The sequence below is a fragment of the Hyaena hyaena genome, unplaced genomic scaffold (genome assembly GCF_003009895.1).
Source record: "Hyaena hyaena isolate Hyena2069 unplaced genomic scaffold, ASM300989v1 scaffold_131, whole genome shotgun sequence".
NCBI classification, from domain to species: Eukaryota; Metazoa; Chordata; class Mammalia; order Carnivora; family Hyaenidae; genus Hyaena; species Hyaena hyaena.
Genome location: NW_024080761.1, coordinates 1,315,152 through 1,330,975, shown reverse-complemented (window position 1 = coordinate 1,330,975; position 15,824 = coordinate 1,315,152). Strand labels below are relative to the sequence as shown.

The 15,824-nt window shown below is 54.8% G+C and overlaps 1 protein-coding gene across 1 annotated transcript in view; it reads right to left on the bottom strand.

The window, feature by feature from the left end:
- The window catches only part of RSPO4 (R-spondin 4), a 34,054-nt gene extending 20,454 nt beyond the window's left edge, over nucleotides 1-13,600 (bottom strand). The window contains exon 1 of the mRNA XM_039237715.1: nucleotides 13,522-13,600. Coding sequence (XP_039093646.1) covers nucleotides 13,522-13,600 — 79 coding nt within the window. The remainder of the gene's footprint in view (nucleotides 1-13,521) is intronic.
- Between the last annotated feature and the right edge of the window lie 2,224 nt (nucleotides 13,601-15,824).

Genomic DNA, 15,824 nt, shown 5'->3' with positions numbered 1-15,824 from the left:
CACGCCCATGCCCTGGGACGGTTAGTTAACCTCAGTCTGCTCATCTGTAAAACGGGAGTCAATCACCCAAGTCACTGGAAGGCTTGTCCCTTCCTCCTGAGGGCCTCTCTGTACCAGGCACTGTTTTAAGTACTACGGACACATCCGTGAGCAAGATGGTCCTTCCCCTCATGACCTCTGCGTCCTGAAGGAGAGAGAGGGACTATCTGAAGTGGTGACCAGGAGGGAATGAAAGTTAACTGAGTGATGGGAGGGGGGTCTGGGCCAAGAATGACCTTGGTGAGACATGAAAGATGGATTCTTGGTCCAGGGACCAGCAGGGACAGAGGTCCAGGGGCCGGAAAGAGCTTGTCATGGAAGAGGGCAGTGGCTGGGGGAGAGGGATGGCGACAGGTGAGGTCAGAGGGTGGACGGGCCAGCCCGGGGTGTGTGTGCTAAGGGCGCTTGCGTGGGGCTGGACTTTCTAGAAGCACTGGGCGTCGGCCTGCGCTCAGCTCTGCGCGGAGGGTAGGAGGCAGGGAGCAGAAAGCTGGCCTTCGTCCCGGTGCCCTGGACCAGGCTGGCGGCTGGGGGAAGCAGGCAGGGAGGACAGGCAAGCTCTCTGCTCGCGGGCTACTCCGAGAATTAGGAGGTAAGTGGCCCGCGCCTGGTGTGGTATGCGGTCGGTGCCTGGACACCAGTTACGTGGCCTCAGATCTAAAGAGACCTAGGGGCTCCAGGGTGGCTCAGTCAGTTAAGCATCCGACTTTAGCTCAGGTCATGATCTCGCAGTTCCTGAGTTCAAGCCCTGCATCGGGCTCTGTGCCGACAGCTCAGAGCCTGGAGCCTGCTTTGGATTCTGTGTCTCCCTCTCTCTCTGCCCCTCCCCTGCTCATGCTCGCTCACTCTGTCTCTCTCTGTCAAGAATAAATAAAAATTTAAAAAATAAAATAAAGAGACCTAATCTGAGAACCTCACGACTGTGTCTACCCCACAGCCTTCTCCGAAAGTGCCCAAGCCACTTCCCTTCTCCTCGCCATCACGTCCGGCGGTGCCTCCTTGACCTGCTTTTGCACTTGACCTCCACAGCCCTCCAGGACCAGGTGCTTGTGCTGGGTTCCCTCTGCTTGTTAAACAGTCTTGCTGTTCACTGTGCTTCCTGTATCTGCCACACCCCCTCAACCCCTCTAGATGGGGTGAACCCTAAGGCTCTGACTGGGTGGCTTCCTAAGTCCCCCTCAAAACTGAGACTAGATGGGGAGTCAGAGTGACACTCCCCTGGCCAGCCCCCCAGACCAGCTGCCCAACCCCAGGAAATGGGGAGAGGGGAGGCAGCGTCGGGCAGGTGGGAGCCCAGGTCACCCGCCCTGGGGTTTGAATCTTAGCTTTGTCACCTTGGCCTGGGAAGGAGCCCTCTGACCCTCTGAGCCTCAGTGTCCATCCGCAAAAGAGAATGATGCTAGCCAAGTGTTGCCTGGAGGGTAAAGGCAGGTGACAACCTATATGCCAAGCACTCGCCAAACAGGAGCCCAACATATCCTTATGCTCTGTCCTGGGTCTAGCTAACCATTCCGGGCACAGTGAAAAAAGAGCTCTTTGGAGCCGTGGGTTGGGACCCAGGCTCTATGAGGGCTGTGCAAACCTGGGTAACTTACTTCCCCCTTCTGGGTCCTATTTTCTTTTTCTGTAAAATGGGTATCGATCTCCTAAGGTTGTGCATAATGCACACAAAGCACCTGGCACGCAGTAGGTGCTCAATCAATGCTACGATGCTAGTGGGGAGTAACTAAAAGGAGGAGGGGAAACAAGCCCAGCCTGTGTGTGTGTGGGGGGGGCGGTGGCTGAAGCACAGGGACGTGGGGACATCGATGGCCCGGCTCTGACTCTCCCGTGGCCCCGAGGCACTGCCTCCACCAAACTGAAATGCAGGCAGTCGGAGGAGCCTGTGCCACCCTCGTCCTTGTGGTAGATCATTTCAAGGTCACTATGGCGCTACCAGCTACACGTTCCCCATTTTCATGGAGGAGAAAACCGAGGCCCAGAGAGATGGAGTGATTGACCCAGAGAACATGCTCCTCACTGCTCAGGGCCCGCCTCCCTGGTGACTCCTGCCCGTGGCTCTCCAAATGCGGAGGACAGCCCTTGAAAGCCATATGTCCGTCAGGGCCCCAGGGCAGCCCAATGGGGCCCCTGAGCTGCTGGTGAGGACAGACAGGAGGGGACTTGCTCCAGGCAGAAGGGAGGACCTTCCAAAAGTCAGGTCCGCACACAAATGTCCGGAGTCTTTGTATTTTTTTTTTCTTGTGTTGGTGGTGGTGGTACAGGATGCTGATGCGCGTAAGATGATCCATTAAGTGTAGCTCGTTAGGTAAAGCAGCCCTGGGAGAATGTCCGCCGGGGCCGGGGGTGCTCAGTCCCCGGGGAGGACTCTGAGCCCCCTCGGGATGCCCTTCAAGCCAACTTCACTGTCACCTTCCTACTCATACACTAAGACGGGCTCTGGTGGGCCAACCCCTCCATCAGTCTGGGCAGGCTAACAGCAAGTACCAGCTGGAATGCAGTGACTGAGGGGACATTTGGGGACTAGGGGGAACCGAGAAGCATCCCCTGCATTTGAGAGTTCCAAGAATGTGCTGGGGAGGGGCCTGGCCGCTGTGGCAGTCAGCTTGAGGGACGGAGAACAGGGGCTCGCTAGCCTTCTAATGAGACTTTCTTAAAAGGACGTTTTCTTTTCTTTCTTTGTTTCTTTTTTTTTTTTTTTAAAGATTTTCTTTTTAAGTAAGAAACTTAGTCCCCCAAACGTGGGGCTCGAACTCACAACTCCGAGATCAAGAATCACACCTTGAGCCAGCCAGGTGCCCCTTATAAGGACATTTTCTAATATTAAATACATTTTCTCCCTAATCTCCTCCTCCAAAAAGTTCATGGGATTTGAGCACATCCACAGTATCATAGGTAATGATTTCTAAACTCCAAAGGACATACAAAGTTAGCAGATGGGTGTTAGGCTGAAGAAAGATATTTTCAATGTCGAAATCAACATGGGGTCTGGGCGTCTGGGTGGCTCAGTTGGTTAAGCGTCCGACTTCAGCTCAGGTCATGATCTCACGGTTCGTGGGTTTGAGCCCCGTGCCGGGCTTTGTGCTGACAGCTAGCTCAGAGCCTGCAGATTGTTTCAGATTCTGTGTCTCCCTCTCTCTCTGACCCTCCCCTGTTCACACCGTCTCTATCTCCTATCTCTCTCAGAAATAAATAAAACATAAAAAAAAAAAAAAAAGAAGAAACCAACATGCAGTCAATATGCAGGTAATAAAGGAAGTCCTACAAATGAGAAAAATTCAGGAAACACAATAAAAGTGGACAAAATTGAGGCACCTGGGTGGCTCAGTCGGTTGAGTGTCTAACTTTGACTCGAGTCATGATCTCGCCCTGCATCAGGCTCTGTGCTGACAGCTCAGAACTGTCCTGCTCCAGATTCTGCCTGCTCCAGATTCTGTGTCCCCCCCCTCTCTCTGCCCCTCCTCTGCTCATACTCTCTCTCTCTCTCTTTCAAATATAATAAATATTTAAAAAAGTTTTTTTTAAAATCGGACAAAATAAAAATAAAATATATAAAAAATTGAAAAAACACAAAAAATAAAATAAAAAATAAAAATAAGTGGAATGAAAATCAAATAAAAATAATTAAAGTGGACAGAAATGTAAAATAAATTGCACTTTTAAACTAAAACAATAAAATAAAAATAATTTCGAAAAACAAAATGTAAGGGTAAAATTTAAAATGCAGTTTTAACATCAATTTAAATACATTGAACTTCTTTTCATTAAAACGAAATGCTGAAATTAATAATGGTGAAAGCTTTCTTTTCTTTTCTTTTCCCTGGAGTAACCAACGAACATTTTTTAAAAACCAAATTAAACTGTGTAAGTAGAACAAAAGAGAACAGGGGCACCTGCCTGGGTGGCTCAGTCGGTTAAGTGTCCAACTTTGGCTCAGGTCATGATCTCATGGTTCCTGGGTTTGAGCCCCGCGTCAGGCTCTGTGCTGACAGCTCAGAGCCTAAAGCCTGCTTTGGATTCTGTGTCTCCCTCTCTCTCTGCCCCTCCCCTGCTCACACTGTCTCCCTCTCTCTCAGAAATAAATTTAAAAAAACATTAAAAAATGTTTTAAAAAGAGAAAAAAGTTTAAATGATTGACATAAATGTAAGAGTAAAATTAAACATCAGCAATGTGTAACAATTTAAAAAATAAAGGAAGGAAAATAAAATACAAAACAAGAGCGGGATTTTGCACGGCTGATGCTGATAACGTGCTATGAATTAGGGAGTCTGATGGGCGCAGATGCCTGCCAGAAGTGGGGGGGGGGCAGCGGGGGGAGGCAGGGGGAAGGAGAAGCGTGTCCAAAAGACAGCATCTGACTGGGTTTTTCCAGCCTGCTTTGGGCAGAGGGTAGGACGTCGGGCCCCCAACAGCCTCATCCACAAATAGTCATCACATCACTCATACGTTTATAATATGCCAGTACTGCGCACACATACGCACGCTTCTTTCCAGCCTCACTGCCATTCTCTGGAGTCCGATTTCAGAGAGGAGTACCCAGAGGCTCAAAGATGTCGTTGCTGTGCGACAGCCACACAGCACTTAGGACCACTATATCCTTTGAATCTACGCTCCTTAAAGTCACCCTCTTTTGACAAGTTAGGTCTCCTGGGGCCTTTCAAAGCAGGCAGGGGCGTATCTGACATCAGGCTGGAATGTTCTGGAAAGTAGAAAGAGCCAACCCCTCACGATGCATGACTCTTATCACCATTAAAAAAAAATTTTTTTTTATATTTATTTTTGAGAGAGAAAGACAGAGAATGAGAGGCAGGGGGGGCAGAGACAGAGTGAGACATGGAATCTAAAGCAGGCTCCAGGCTCTGAGCTGTTGGTACAGAGCCCGACGTGGGGCTCGAACTCCTGGACTGTGAGATCATGACCTGAGCCGAAGTCGGAAGCTTAACTGCCTGAGCCACCCAGGCACCGCACCCCTGTTATCACCCTTTATTGAGCACCTACTATCTCCCAACTATCTCCCAGGTGGGTTGCGTGCACAATTTTAATCCTTAAGGTAACCATATGATGTAGATGCTATCAGTGTCCCCATGCACTGCTACACGACACAGACTCGGGAGTGGGATATTTTCGCCCAAGCAAAGCAGTAGCAGAGGTAGGAGCTGAGCCCATGAACGCCACCCCCCAATCCCGCCCTCCCTGCCTGGTGCTAGAACTCTAAAGAGCACCCCGTATTTGCTAGGAATGCCCCATGTTGCAAGTTAGCCAACAGAGGCACAGAAGGGAAAGAGGAGCTGCTCAAGGTCACTCAGCCGGTGAGCGGCAGAGCACCCGGCCTTCGTGACAGCCTGCTGGCCACCCGCTGCTCATCTGGGACCGGCGAAAGACAGCTGTGCCCGCCTGCCGACACCAGGGCAGGCTCCGGAAGGGCGGTCGTGACATTCCTTTTCTACGTGTCTTAACCCCTGCGGATGTGGGCACCACTGTTGGGCTTCAGGGAAAGTGGAGACTTCTGGCGAAAGGGAGTGGCTTTCCCCATGTGGTCTGGGTCTCCCAGGCTTGGGGATGCCTTTCTTTTGAGGTGGTAAGACAGCATTCCCTCCCTCCACACACACAGTGGCACACTGGGGCCCGCACCATGGACGGCAGAGCAGGGGCCCTGTGAATCACGTGGCACGGCTCCAAGAAATCATCTTGGGGCAGGCGGGCGGTGGTGGCCCAGCCGGAGGCAGCCGGGCCCAAAATGAGTTTGCCGGCAATGGAAACCAGATCATTCCCTGTGGGACCCGGGGTGGGGTATCCCCGAGGCTGGGGACTGAGGACATGCGTCTGAACAGTTGTGACTTGCAGCCACGTCCCAACTTCTTCCTGTCCTGGCTCTGTGTCCTTGGCAAGCCAACTGCCCTCTCTGAGCTTGAAGGGTCTCCTCTGTAGAATAACAGCATCAAACCACCTCAGGGGCTATTGTGTGGCTATACTGGGAGAAGGCCTGGCGGGCTGGGTTAGGCACCCGAGCTCTGGAATTCATTGTCTGGGTTTAAATCCTGGTTTTGCCAAATGTACTTTGCCAAGCTGTTGGACGGAAGCGTATGGAATTGCTAATATGGGACTGCTTTTGACAGTCTAAGAATGGCAACTGCATACATCTTATGCAACGCCCCTCTCTCTTAATTCAGTTTCCTCCTCTGTAAAATACGGATAAGAGTCCTTGGCAGCAACCTGTGACGCTGGGAGGCAACTGAGCTCTGGGACCAGGCAGGATTTGAACCTTGGCTGTGTGGCCTTGGGTAAGTTACCTAACCTCTCTGAGCCTCAGTTTTCTCATCTGTAGAACAGGGATAATAATAGGACCCACCTCACAGGTTTATTAAGAAAACTTAATCAGTTCATATAGAGAAAGTACTTAGAACAGTGCCTGATCTTGTTAAAGAAAATAAAATAATACAGGTACGAGCATCTGGCATTGAGTAAATGCTTGCACATAAACCCCAATCAAAGACAGACTTTTTAAAACCTTTGCTGCCAGCGAAAGTTAGGTATTGTTCTTTTTAGTTTATTTATTTATTTTGAGAGGTGGTGGGGAGGGGCAGAGAGCGAGGGAGAGAGAGAATCCCAGGCAGGCTCCGTGTGATCAAAGAACACAGAGCCTGACGCGGGGCTCGAACTCATGAACCTGAGTAGAAACCGAGAGGCAGACACTCAACCAACTGAGCCACCCAGGAGTCCTGAACGTGAAGTGTTTTTCAAGAAAAAAGATCTACGTTTTTAGGAACTTCTATGTGCATGGAAATACAGGTGACAAGCAAGTCCCCGGGGCGTCTATGAGCCTGGGGCCCTTCTGTGTCCTGACGCGTCCTTGGCCTGCGGTTCAAAGGGAAAGACTGGCCTTGAGGCAGTGGCGGCTCTGAGTCCTGCCCAGACTGTGGCCAGCTCCCTTCTATGGACCCACACACCCAAGCCACGCACCGTACGTGGCACAAGGGAACTTCAGGGGTGCGAATGAGGCTCCCACCCCTGGGCCGGCCCCTCGTTACTAAGAAGCCTCTGCCGACAGCCTTTGAGCTCTTGACTCCATTCCTCATGTGACATTTATCCTCGACCTGGGAGAAAGGCAGAGCAGACCCAGCACTGCCAAGTCGTACAGGGAAACTGAGGATCTCAGAGGCCTGGCACCAGGACCTTCAGGCTCCGGAACGGGCTGCCTTCCTCTCCTCTCCACAGCCGCCCTCCCCTCTCCCCCAGTCTCTGCTGTACCCTCATTTCCACCCCCAGCCGGGCAACCTTGGGTGATGTGCTGCGTGGACTGAGCCTGCATATTTGCACAGGTATCGGTCTCGACGGTCTCCGCTGGCCTTTTCGGCCCTAGCATTCCATTATTCTCTCACCCTTCTCCAGAACTCCAGACAGAGAAGGCAAGGGGAATTCTCTGCAAACTGTAAAGTGCGGTATGGGCCAGAGGGTGGCTAATGGCCCTGGATGGGTTGTCCGGAAGAGTCTGTGGTAGGCAGCATTTACTCCGGTGGGTCTGGAATCTGGAAGATGCCCGCACACCCATATCCTCTGTGACCTTGGACAGACTGGGTTCCCTCCCTGAAGCAGCCTTCCTCTTCTGTAAGGGCAGAGGGCGCAACCACACGCACCAGCAGGGGCAGTGAGAAAGGCCCACCCTGTGTCCGGCACCCACCAGCCGCTCAGCGGCGTCTGACCCACCAGGGTATGTAGGGCCCTGCCTGATCACTCCACCTTCTAAGACTAAGGGGTCTCATCTCTCACATGCCTTGGGATGGACGCAGCCGCTGGATTCAGGGCCACACGACCCGCAAAATGTGCCAGGGGCGATTGCTACTCATCGAGGCAATTTGGTGTAGCGTCTGTAGACTTCTCCAGATGCACCTGCTGTGTGGCCCACCGGGCCTTCGTCTCCCCATCTGCGCTATAGGGACCCTCCTAGAAGCCGTCTCGGAGAGGCTGATGAGGACCCCACAGGGCTCAGCGGATCCAGCCGCCTCCATGCTTCCTCGACATTGGTGATCGTTACCGTTTTATATCCGCTCACAGGCGGCACGGAGGACAAACACACACGTAACCCCCACCCAGGGGCACATCCGTGAGCATGCACACTCACCCGCTCAGACGTACATCCACACTGGATGTATGTAGGTGTGGCCTGAACCGCACTTCTCGAAATAATATGGAATCTTAACTGTGCAATACATTCTGATATTTTCTAAAAAGGAGGTTAGCCAACTATAGCCCATGAGCCAGCGTGGGCCCCCCGCCTGTTTTTGTATGTGGCCTGTGAGCTAAGAATGGTTCACTATAACAACAACAAAGGAGAGAGTGTGACAGGTCAAATGGGGCCGGCAAAGCCGAGAATATTTACTCTCCGGCCCTCTACGAACAAAGTTTGCTGACCCCGCCTGCTTCTATTCTCTACCGTTCTGGCCCCTTGCATCGTACTGCCCGTTATTCAAAAATGCTGGCTGTACTTAAGAAATGTATCTCCCTGACCCGCGGGCGGGAAATGGGTGAATAAACAGTGAACTGGTAGATGGGCACGGAGACACAGGAGCACAGAACGGATAAGGGCACCTGGGCGAAGCCACACCCCCTCGTCGAGGGTTCCGATCGCTCAGCTGAGCCCAGGGAAGCCACGGGCCTGCCGCTCACGGCTGTGTTGAGGGGCTGCGGGGTCCTGTCCCCATCGGTCTCTCTGATGGACCCGTTCCTGGCATCTCAAGGACACACGGAGCCCTCTGATAGCAGGGACCGGGGAGCGCAACTCTGCTGTCCTCGTCAACACCTAGACCAGAGCCTGGCCTCCAGGAGGGGCTCAGTAAATATTTCCTCGTGACGATGGTGACATGTGAGGGACATCCAAGGCCCTCCAGGACTGCTCTCTGGCCCTGTCTGCAATCGGGCCTTCACTTCCCCAGGCAGCCCAGCTCCTTTGGCTTTTCCCTCTGACCACGCCTTCCCTTCCTCCGTAGGAGGCCCCTTCCCTGCTGCCCCCGCTGCTGACAAAATCCCAAGTCCCACCTGTGATAAGGCTCCTCCCGGAGGCCTTCACCTTGCAGCCCCTGGCAAGTCACCAGCAGGCCCGATCTGCATTTCTACGCATGGGCTTTGGAGCCTCCAAAACCCTGGGCCCACATCGCAGATGTTGGGGGTTCCTGGGCAAGTCACTGCCCCGTGATGAGCCTCAGTCCATTTGTCTTGTAAATGGGTAGAACACCAGGCAGGGCCAGGCAGGGAGGATTCCCCTTGGCCGGAGCGCCTGGCGCATGGCTGGACCTCACTGAGCGGCCTCCCGGGCTCTCCTTTGGGGACTGGGTGGGAGCTGGGCGGTTTCCAGCTGGGAGGGGAGGTGGATTCCCCCCAAGGGTGGGAGCCTGTGAGGTGAAAGCAGCATCTCCTCTGAGCGCAGTTTGGCTCCAGAACTGACTGCGGAGGGAGAGAGCATGCGAGCAGAGCCCGATTTATTGAGTCCCTACTATGTGCCAAGCATTCCGCTTTCCTTTCCTCAACCAGCCATATGTTAGGAAGGAAACCAGGCCCAAAGGGGCCAAAACGACTCATCTGAAGTAGCACTCTGCCCACACGCGGCGCCTTTCCTGACCCCTGCTGATGCGGTTGGCAGCCCTCTCCCCTGCCCTTTAGCAACTCGCTCCCCTTCCAGGGCTGCCCCTGACATTCCTCTTTACCTGGCATCGCCTGGATGCCAGCATTTCAGGGGGATGCACCTTGTTCCGTGCCCAGCCCTGGAGACCAGAAACCTGGGTCCTTCCCCATCTCTGCCACTGCCTCGGACACCTGCTTGCCAGGTCTCGGCATCTCTGCTATGCACAGGGGACCGCGCTGCCCGCCTGGCTGTCCACGCAGGCTCTGCAACTTAGAGAGAATTAGTACACTCACCCCGCCCCTCTCCCCAGTGTAGACGCTGCCACAATCTTCTGACAGATAAAGAAAAAAAAAAAGGCTCACGGCAGGGAGGAGGGCAGAGGTGAGCTTTGACTCACGTGAGAGGCCCTCACCCCAAGTCCAGAGAGCATCCCACCCTGCTGTAAAATGGGAGGGGGGGAAGTAGTAGAATCTTTGTGAAGCACCTACTGTATGCTTCCAGACACCTTCCCCCTGGGACTGTGGTGAATCTTCCCGACTGCCAGAGAGGTAGGTACAATTGTTCCCATTTCACAGATGTGGAATCACAGATTGGACAAGGCCTGTGGCCGGCCCAAGGTCACGCATCTAGGGTAGGAGAGGGCTCAGGATTTGAACCCAGGGCTGTCTGAATTCCAGAGCTGAATTCCCGCTGCCCCTTGCTGCCTCAGGTCTAGAAGGATCTCAAAGCACCACGCAGATGGGGGGAACCTCTCACCTCCAGCAGGCCCCCTCCCCAGCAGGCCTTGACCATCAGGGAAGTCACTCACAGCCTGTCTTCTCCTCATTGCAGAAATGAAGCTCCGTATCGGGGTTGGGGGGGTGCCGACCAGAGCCCCCTCATACTCCCTGATGGTCCCATCACCAGGACACCCCAGCACGTTTCAAGAGAAATGTTTCCATCTGGTTCGGATTCATTTACACTTAATTAATCACCATGCTGTTTTGTAAGAGATACTCGAGATCCAAGAACCTTTCTCAAGCCTTTTCTTTCATTCTTGCTTGTCTTAGAAACAGAAAAATTGGGTTTCATCAAAAGAAAGAAAAAAAAAACCAGTGACGCCAGAGCTGGAGGAATCGTGGGTCTGCGGCGCCCCCGGGGGGGGGGCGGGGGGGCGGGGAGCCTGCTGGGGCCTGCAGAGCCGCGCGGAAGGCTGAGGCTAAGGACTGAGCGCAGAGGGGAGGCTGTGGAAGTCAGGGGAGGGGCACCCCTCCACCCTGGCAGCTGTGCACCCTGGCATCTCCAAGCTGCCTAACGCAGGGCCTGTAGCACTTGTCGAATGAACAAGTGAAGGAATGGATGAATGAAGCACGGCCAATACCCAGGGGCCTTTGTGACCCACTCTCCTGAAGTTTAGAGGAAAATGTCAAAGCTGGTAAGACCCTCAGGGATGTCCTGTGGAGTCTTCCAAGCAGCCGTCTTACAAAAAATGGCCTCTGCTGCGTAATTAGTTTGGAAAAGGTCCTGCTGTCTACTCCCAACGCTTCACCATAAATGCTCTGGTAAGTCCTGCAGTCAAGAAATCTGCTAAACCAAGCACTTCCCAACCCTATATGGCCAGGATTCCTATAACCACCCAGCGTAATATGCTACGGGATCCTACCTCTCACCCCCATCCGAGGGCCAGTGGGGAAACTGATGTAGGCAGGAGTGGGAGGAGTCCACTCGGCCAAAGTCATGCAGTACAAAGGGAGCCAGGGTGGGACTGAAGTCCACGGCTCTCTCCACTGCACCTGCATGGTAAGGTGAGCCCCAGGCCTTTCCCTGGAGATGCCGGATGGGGGAGCATGTTCGTGTTCCATACACAAGATGTCAACTGCTTCAGGAAGGGGCGTCAAGAGCCCCCTTGCCAAACAGGGGCAGCGTCAGGAGCTGCCATGCCCAATTCCTCACCGAGCCACTGGATGGGGAAAGGGACTGGAAGTTTTCTTTTTATTTATTCTGTGTGTGTGTGTATCTGTCTTTTTAGGACCGTGAAGCATCTTAAAGATCTCCCAAACCAGCTCCTCTTCAGATAGGGAAACTGAGGCTCGGGGAGGGAAAACCAACACAGCTCAGGAGACCTCCTGCCAGATGGTTCAGGATTAGAGCCTGATTTGCTACTTACCTGCTGTGCAACCCTGTACAAGTCAATTTCCCTCTCTGAATCCTCATCCAGATTCTAAGTGCCTCCCACCCCAGTAGGCTGTTGTGAGTAGCCAGGGACGCCATGGGCAGGAAATGATGACTAATCCTTATAAGTGCCCACTAGGAGCCTGTGTACTTGGCTACTCCCTTAACATACACCCTAATTCATTCAGTCTTTCCCCACATCTGCCTTGTGAGTTAGATACTTCAGATTCCTATTCTTGTTTTAGAGAAGAGTTAAAGTTTTTTATCTTTATTTCTTTGGTCTCTTTTAAAACGGAGAAAAATCTGAGAGAATTTCTAAAAGAACCTCAGGCGGGGAAACCCAGGCTCAGAGAGGCAAAGTGACTTCCCCAAGGTCACTCAGCTGGTAACGGGGGAAGCCAGGATTTGGATGCAGGCAGGCTGACACCAGAACCCATAGACTCAGCCACGATACGAGGGCCATCCCCAGAGGACCATGAGGTCCCAGACTTGCCCTGGCTTACCTGAAGCCCACCCACGTCTCCTCCCCTCCGGGCCCCTCCATTCAGTAACACCAGAGATTGGAGCCCTCTGGGCCAGGCTCCCTGCCCCATCCAATCCCAGCTCCCAATTCTCCCATAGCCCCTCTGCTTCCTGTTCCACTCCAGCTGTGACTGCGTCTGTGCCCGGCGTTTCACTCAAGTGGATTAGAAGGCCCTAGAGTGCAGACTCTCTTTTTTATCCCCATGTAGCCTTCCTCAGACCTAACACCACAGCTGGAAAGGAAGACACTGGGTCTTCCGCTCACCTGTCGGACAACTTAGCAAAGTTACCTAACCCGCCTGAGCCCTGGCATCAGCTGTAGGCTGGATGCAGTGGGGTCTCCCTTGATAAAGGAAATCCTTGGCACCATGGCTGGGATCCCAAGGTTGGTTCAGACTGGCACCATTTCGGGAGGAGACTTGCCCGCCTGCTTGCCCTCCTCAGCCCCAGTCTCTGCCAGTCCCCACTCTGCAGGGATGGCCTCAAACCCACCTCCCAAGGATGTTCTGACTCTCACAGTGAGGATGCAAGTGTCCCCTCTGTGTCCCCGGTTCACTTATAGTCTGAACCTTGGGTTATCTTCTTAGTGTTCCTAGGAGGTCAAGATGGAGAACCTGGGGGAGCTCTGGGATTTCTTCCAGGTCATCCTAGAATCAATGGACTTGAACTCACGTCTCAGATCTCCTTGAATTCACAAAGCTCATGTCCTTAGCAAAGGGGGAGTCCACTGAGAATCGCTGCCTTCCGGGAGGTGACCAGAGTCAGGGTCAATGGTGGGGCTGAGTCTGGGGCATCTGGACGCCTAGCCCTGGGGCTGTATATGTCTTCCCCTGGCTCAGCATGGATACTTGGCATGGCTTCGAAGCCAGTCATTCTGTCCCCTAGTCCCAGTATCCTGGGCTTCCCATCTCTGCACAGAGCCACCCTCCTTCTCAGCAATGCTGCAGCTCTGGGGAGCGGGTCAGTGCGCGAGCCCTTGCAGCCCCTTCCTTCCTTGGAGAGCCTCCTCGGGCCAGCTTGCTCCACAGGCACCCTGGAGACTCAGTCTCCCCATCTGTAAAGTGGGTCCGACGGCTGTCTCTGGAGGAGTCAGCGGCCCCGGACGCCGGCCACCAGCCAGCTGTCCCAAGGGCCATCTCCCTGTCTGCCCCGCTGCGTGCGACCTGACACCCGGCCCGCTGCCGCCTCGTACCTTGCTTCTTCCTTCGGTTCAGGGGGATCATGCTGGCGGCGTGAGCGACGAGCAGCAACAGGAAGAGTGGCGCCCGCATCTGGGCAGTCTGGTCGGGGCGGGCGCGCGGGGGCTCCCCGGGAGGCCCGATGGCTGCTCTGGGCGCGCGGGCGCATCCGCGGGGCGCGGGCTCGGTGCCGCCGCCAGGGACGCGCCGTCCGCCCCGGGGCCGGCAGCCAGGTCGAGTGAGGGCGTCGGCGGGGCGCGGACACTGCACCGGCGGGGAGGAGCCGGCGCGCAGGGCGGCGCGTTAACCCGCTCGGGAGGCGCGCGCGCGCGGCGGGGGGCGGGGGTCGCCTGGCGGGGGTCCGGAGGTCGGCGGGTGTAGCCGCAGTCCGCGGTCTGGCGTCGTTCCGCCCCCTGCACTGCCCCACTCACAGACCCACCGCCGCCGGGGCCGCCAGACACAGGTACCGGCGCGCGGCCGCCCGGTGACCCCCATCCTGGCGCTCCCCGCACTTCCCGAGCCCCCACTCCCTCCGGCCGCCGATCTTCGCTCTTCTCCTTCTCGATGGCTCCTTCATTCTGCGCCAGGCCCTTCATGGCCACTCCTGCACTTCCCCTCTTTTTCTTAGTCTCACGACCCCCCTCTACTCTGTGGCCTCTTTCCCCGACCGTCTGGTCTGCGCCCTCTCTGCGCGGCCTCGTTCTGAGTCCCTTCTGGCCACTGACCCTGCATATTTCCTGCGCAGCCTGCGGGGAGCCCCTCATCTTTGACTGGAAGTGACCGGCACCTCATAAATTCACTTGCGATGGGTCTGGGGGACCTGGACTCTGCTTCTGCCAACCTTATCTGCAGGTCCGGGAGCAGCCGGTTCCGTTTTAACCCTTGCAGAGCCAGGCCCCTCCGCCTACCCAGCAGACAGCGCACTCCTGCCTCCTGTTGTCCCGCCCACTGAAAATGATCCCGGCAGTATCCACGGTAGGATCATTATTGAGGCCTGTGTGCTTGGAGTTGTGCTAAGCACTTGACACATAATATAACCTTCAGAGCAACCCGGTGAGGTTTTATCCCGATTAGCCCCACCCACTTTACAGGGGAGGAAAGAAGTCAGAGAGGCTGACCCATTTGCCAAGGCCGCTCACAGCAGGTCAGTGTCCTGTCTGGGTCCTGCGCTGCCCTCTTAGCCACTGCTCAGGACACAGAGGAACGTACCCTTGGACAGACAGCCTCTTGGTGAACAGCTGTCCTTCCTTTTTCCTAGGCGTGTGGCTTGTCACCTCCGTCCCCTTCTTGTCATCCTTGGTGAGTCCCCAGTGCAATGAGGACATTTGAAGGCATGTCAGGGGGAAGGAGACACACACAGAGAGGGAGCTCTGGCCTGGCCATTCTAATGTGAGGCTCCACAGACACTGGCAGACAGCATCCTGGGATCTTGGCAGAATGTCGGAGCCATTCCACCCAAATGGCTCCATTTCACAGATGGGGTCACTGAGGCCTTGGGATCAGGGAATGCTTAGCTCAGGCAGCCCAGCAAGGCTAGGACAGAGGTGGGATGGACTAAGGTGGGATGGGCATCCAGCCATTCCAGCGTGGATCTCCTCTTCCTCAGCCTACAGAGCCCCCGTGTTCTGCTCTCTCTGATCTCAGCCTTCCCCATCACCCCACCTTTCATGTCTTCGATCACAGAGATCTCAGCTCCCTGCAGTATTTGACCAACACCTCCAGGCCTCCCACACTTCTGAGCCTTTCCCATGTGGCCTCTCCATGGAATGTTGGCCAACATCCCATCCCCCTTCTTCACTGACTCATTCAGGCCCCCCGGCCCGGATGTGCCCCTCATCCCAGCCTCCTGCAGTCTCTTTATCACAGCCTGGACCCCACCAGGTGGTGACTATTGATGTCTCTGTGCTTCTCTCTAGATTGTCAAGTCTTCGAGGCCAGAGATGAGGTCATATCCAGGTCCCTGGAGAGCAGGGACCCAGAGCAGGAGTCAGCATGCTTGTGAACGAATGAATGAATGAATGAGTTCTCCGGAGGCAGGAGTCTCCTGGTTTACACATGGAATTAGGTACTTGGAGAAATAAGGCGACCCTAGGAGATCAAACATCAGGAGGTTGGAAAGTCAGCCCTTACCCAGTCCCCTCCTACCCGCCCCTCAAGTCTCCAAAGTCCAGAGCAGGACAGCGCCCCTGTGAGCAGCACTGGGGAAGAGCAGGGGGCATGGGAGGTGGTGCAGGGACGGCCCTGCAGGCTGTAGCCTCTCCCCGCTTCTCCCCCTACTCCCTCCGCTCCAGCTTCTCAGCCTCCGGTCTCCCAGGCC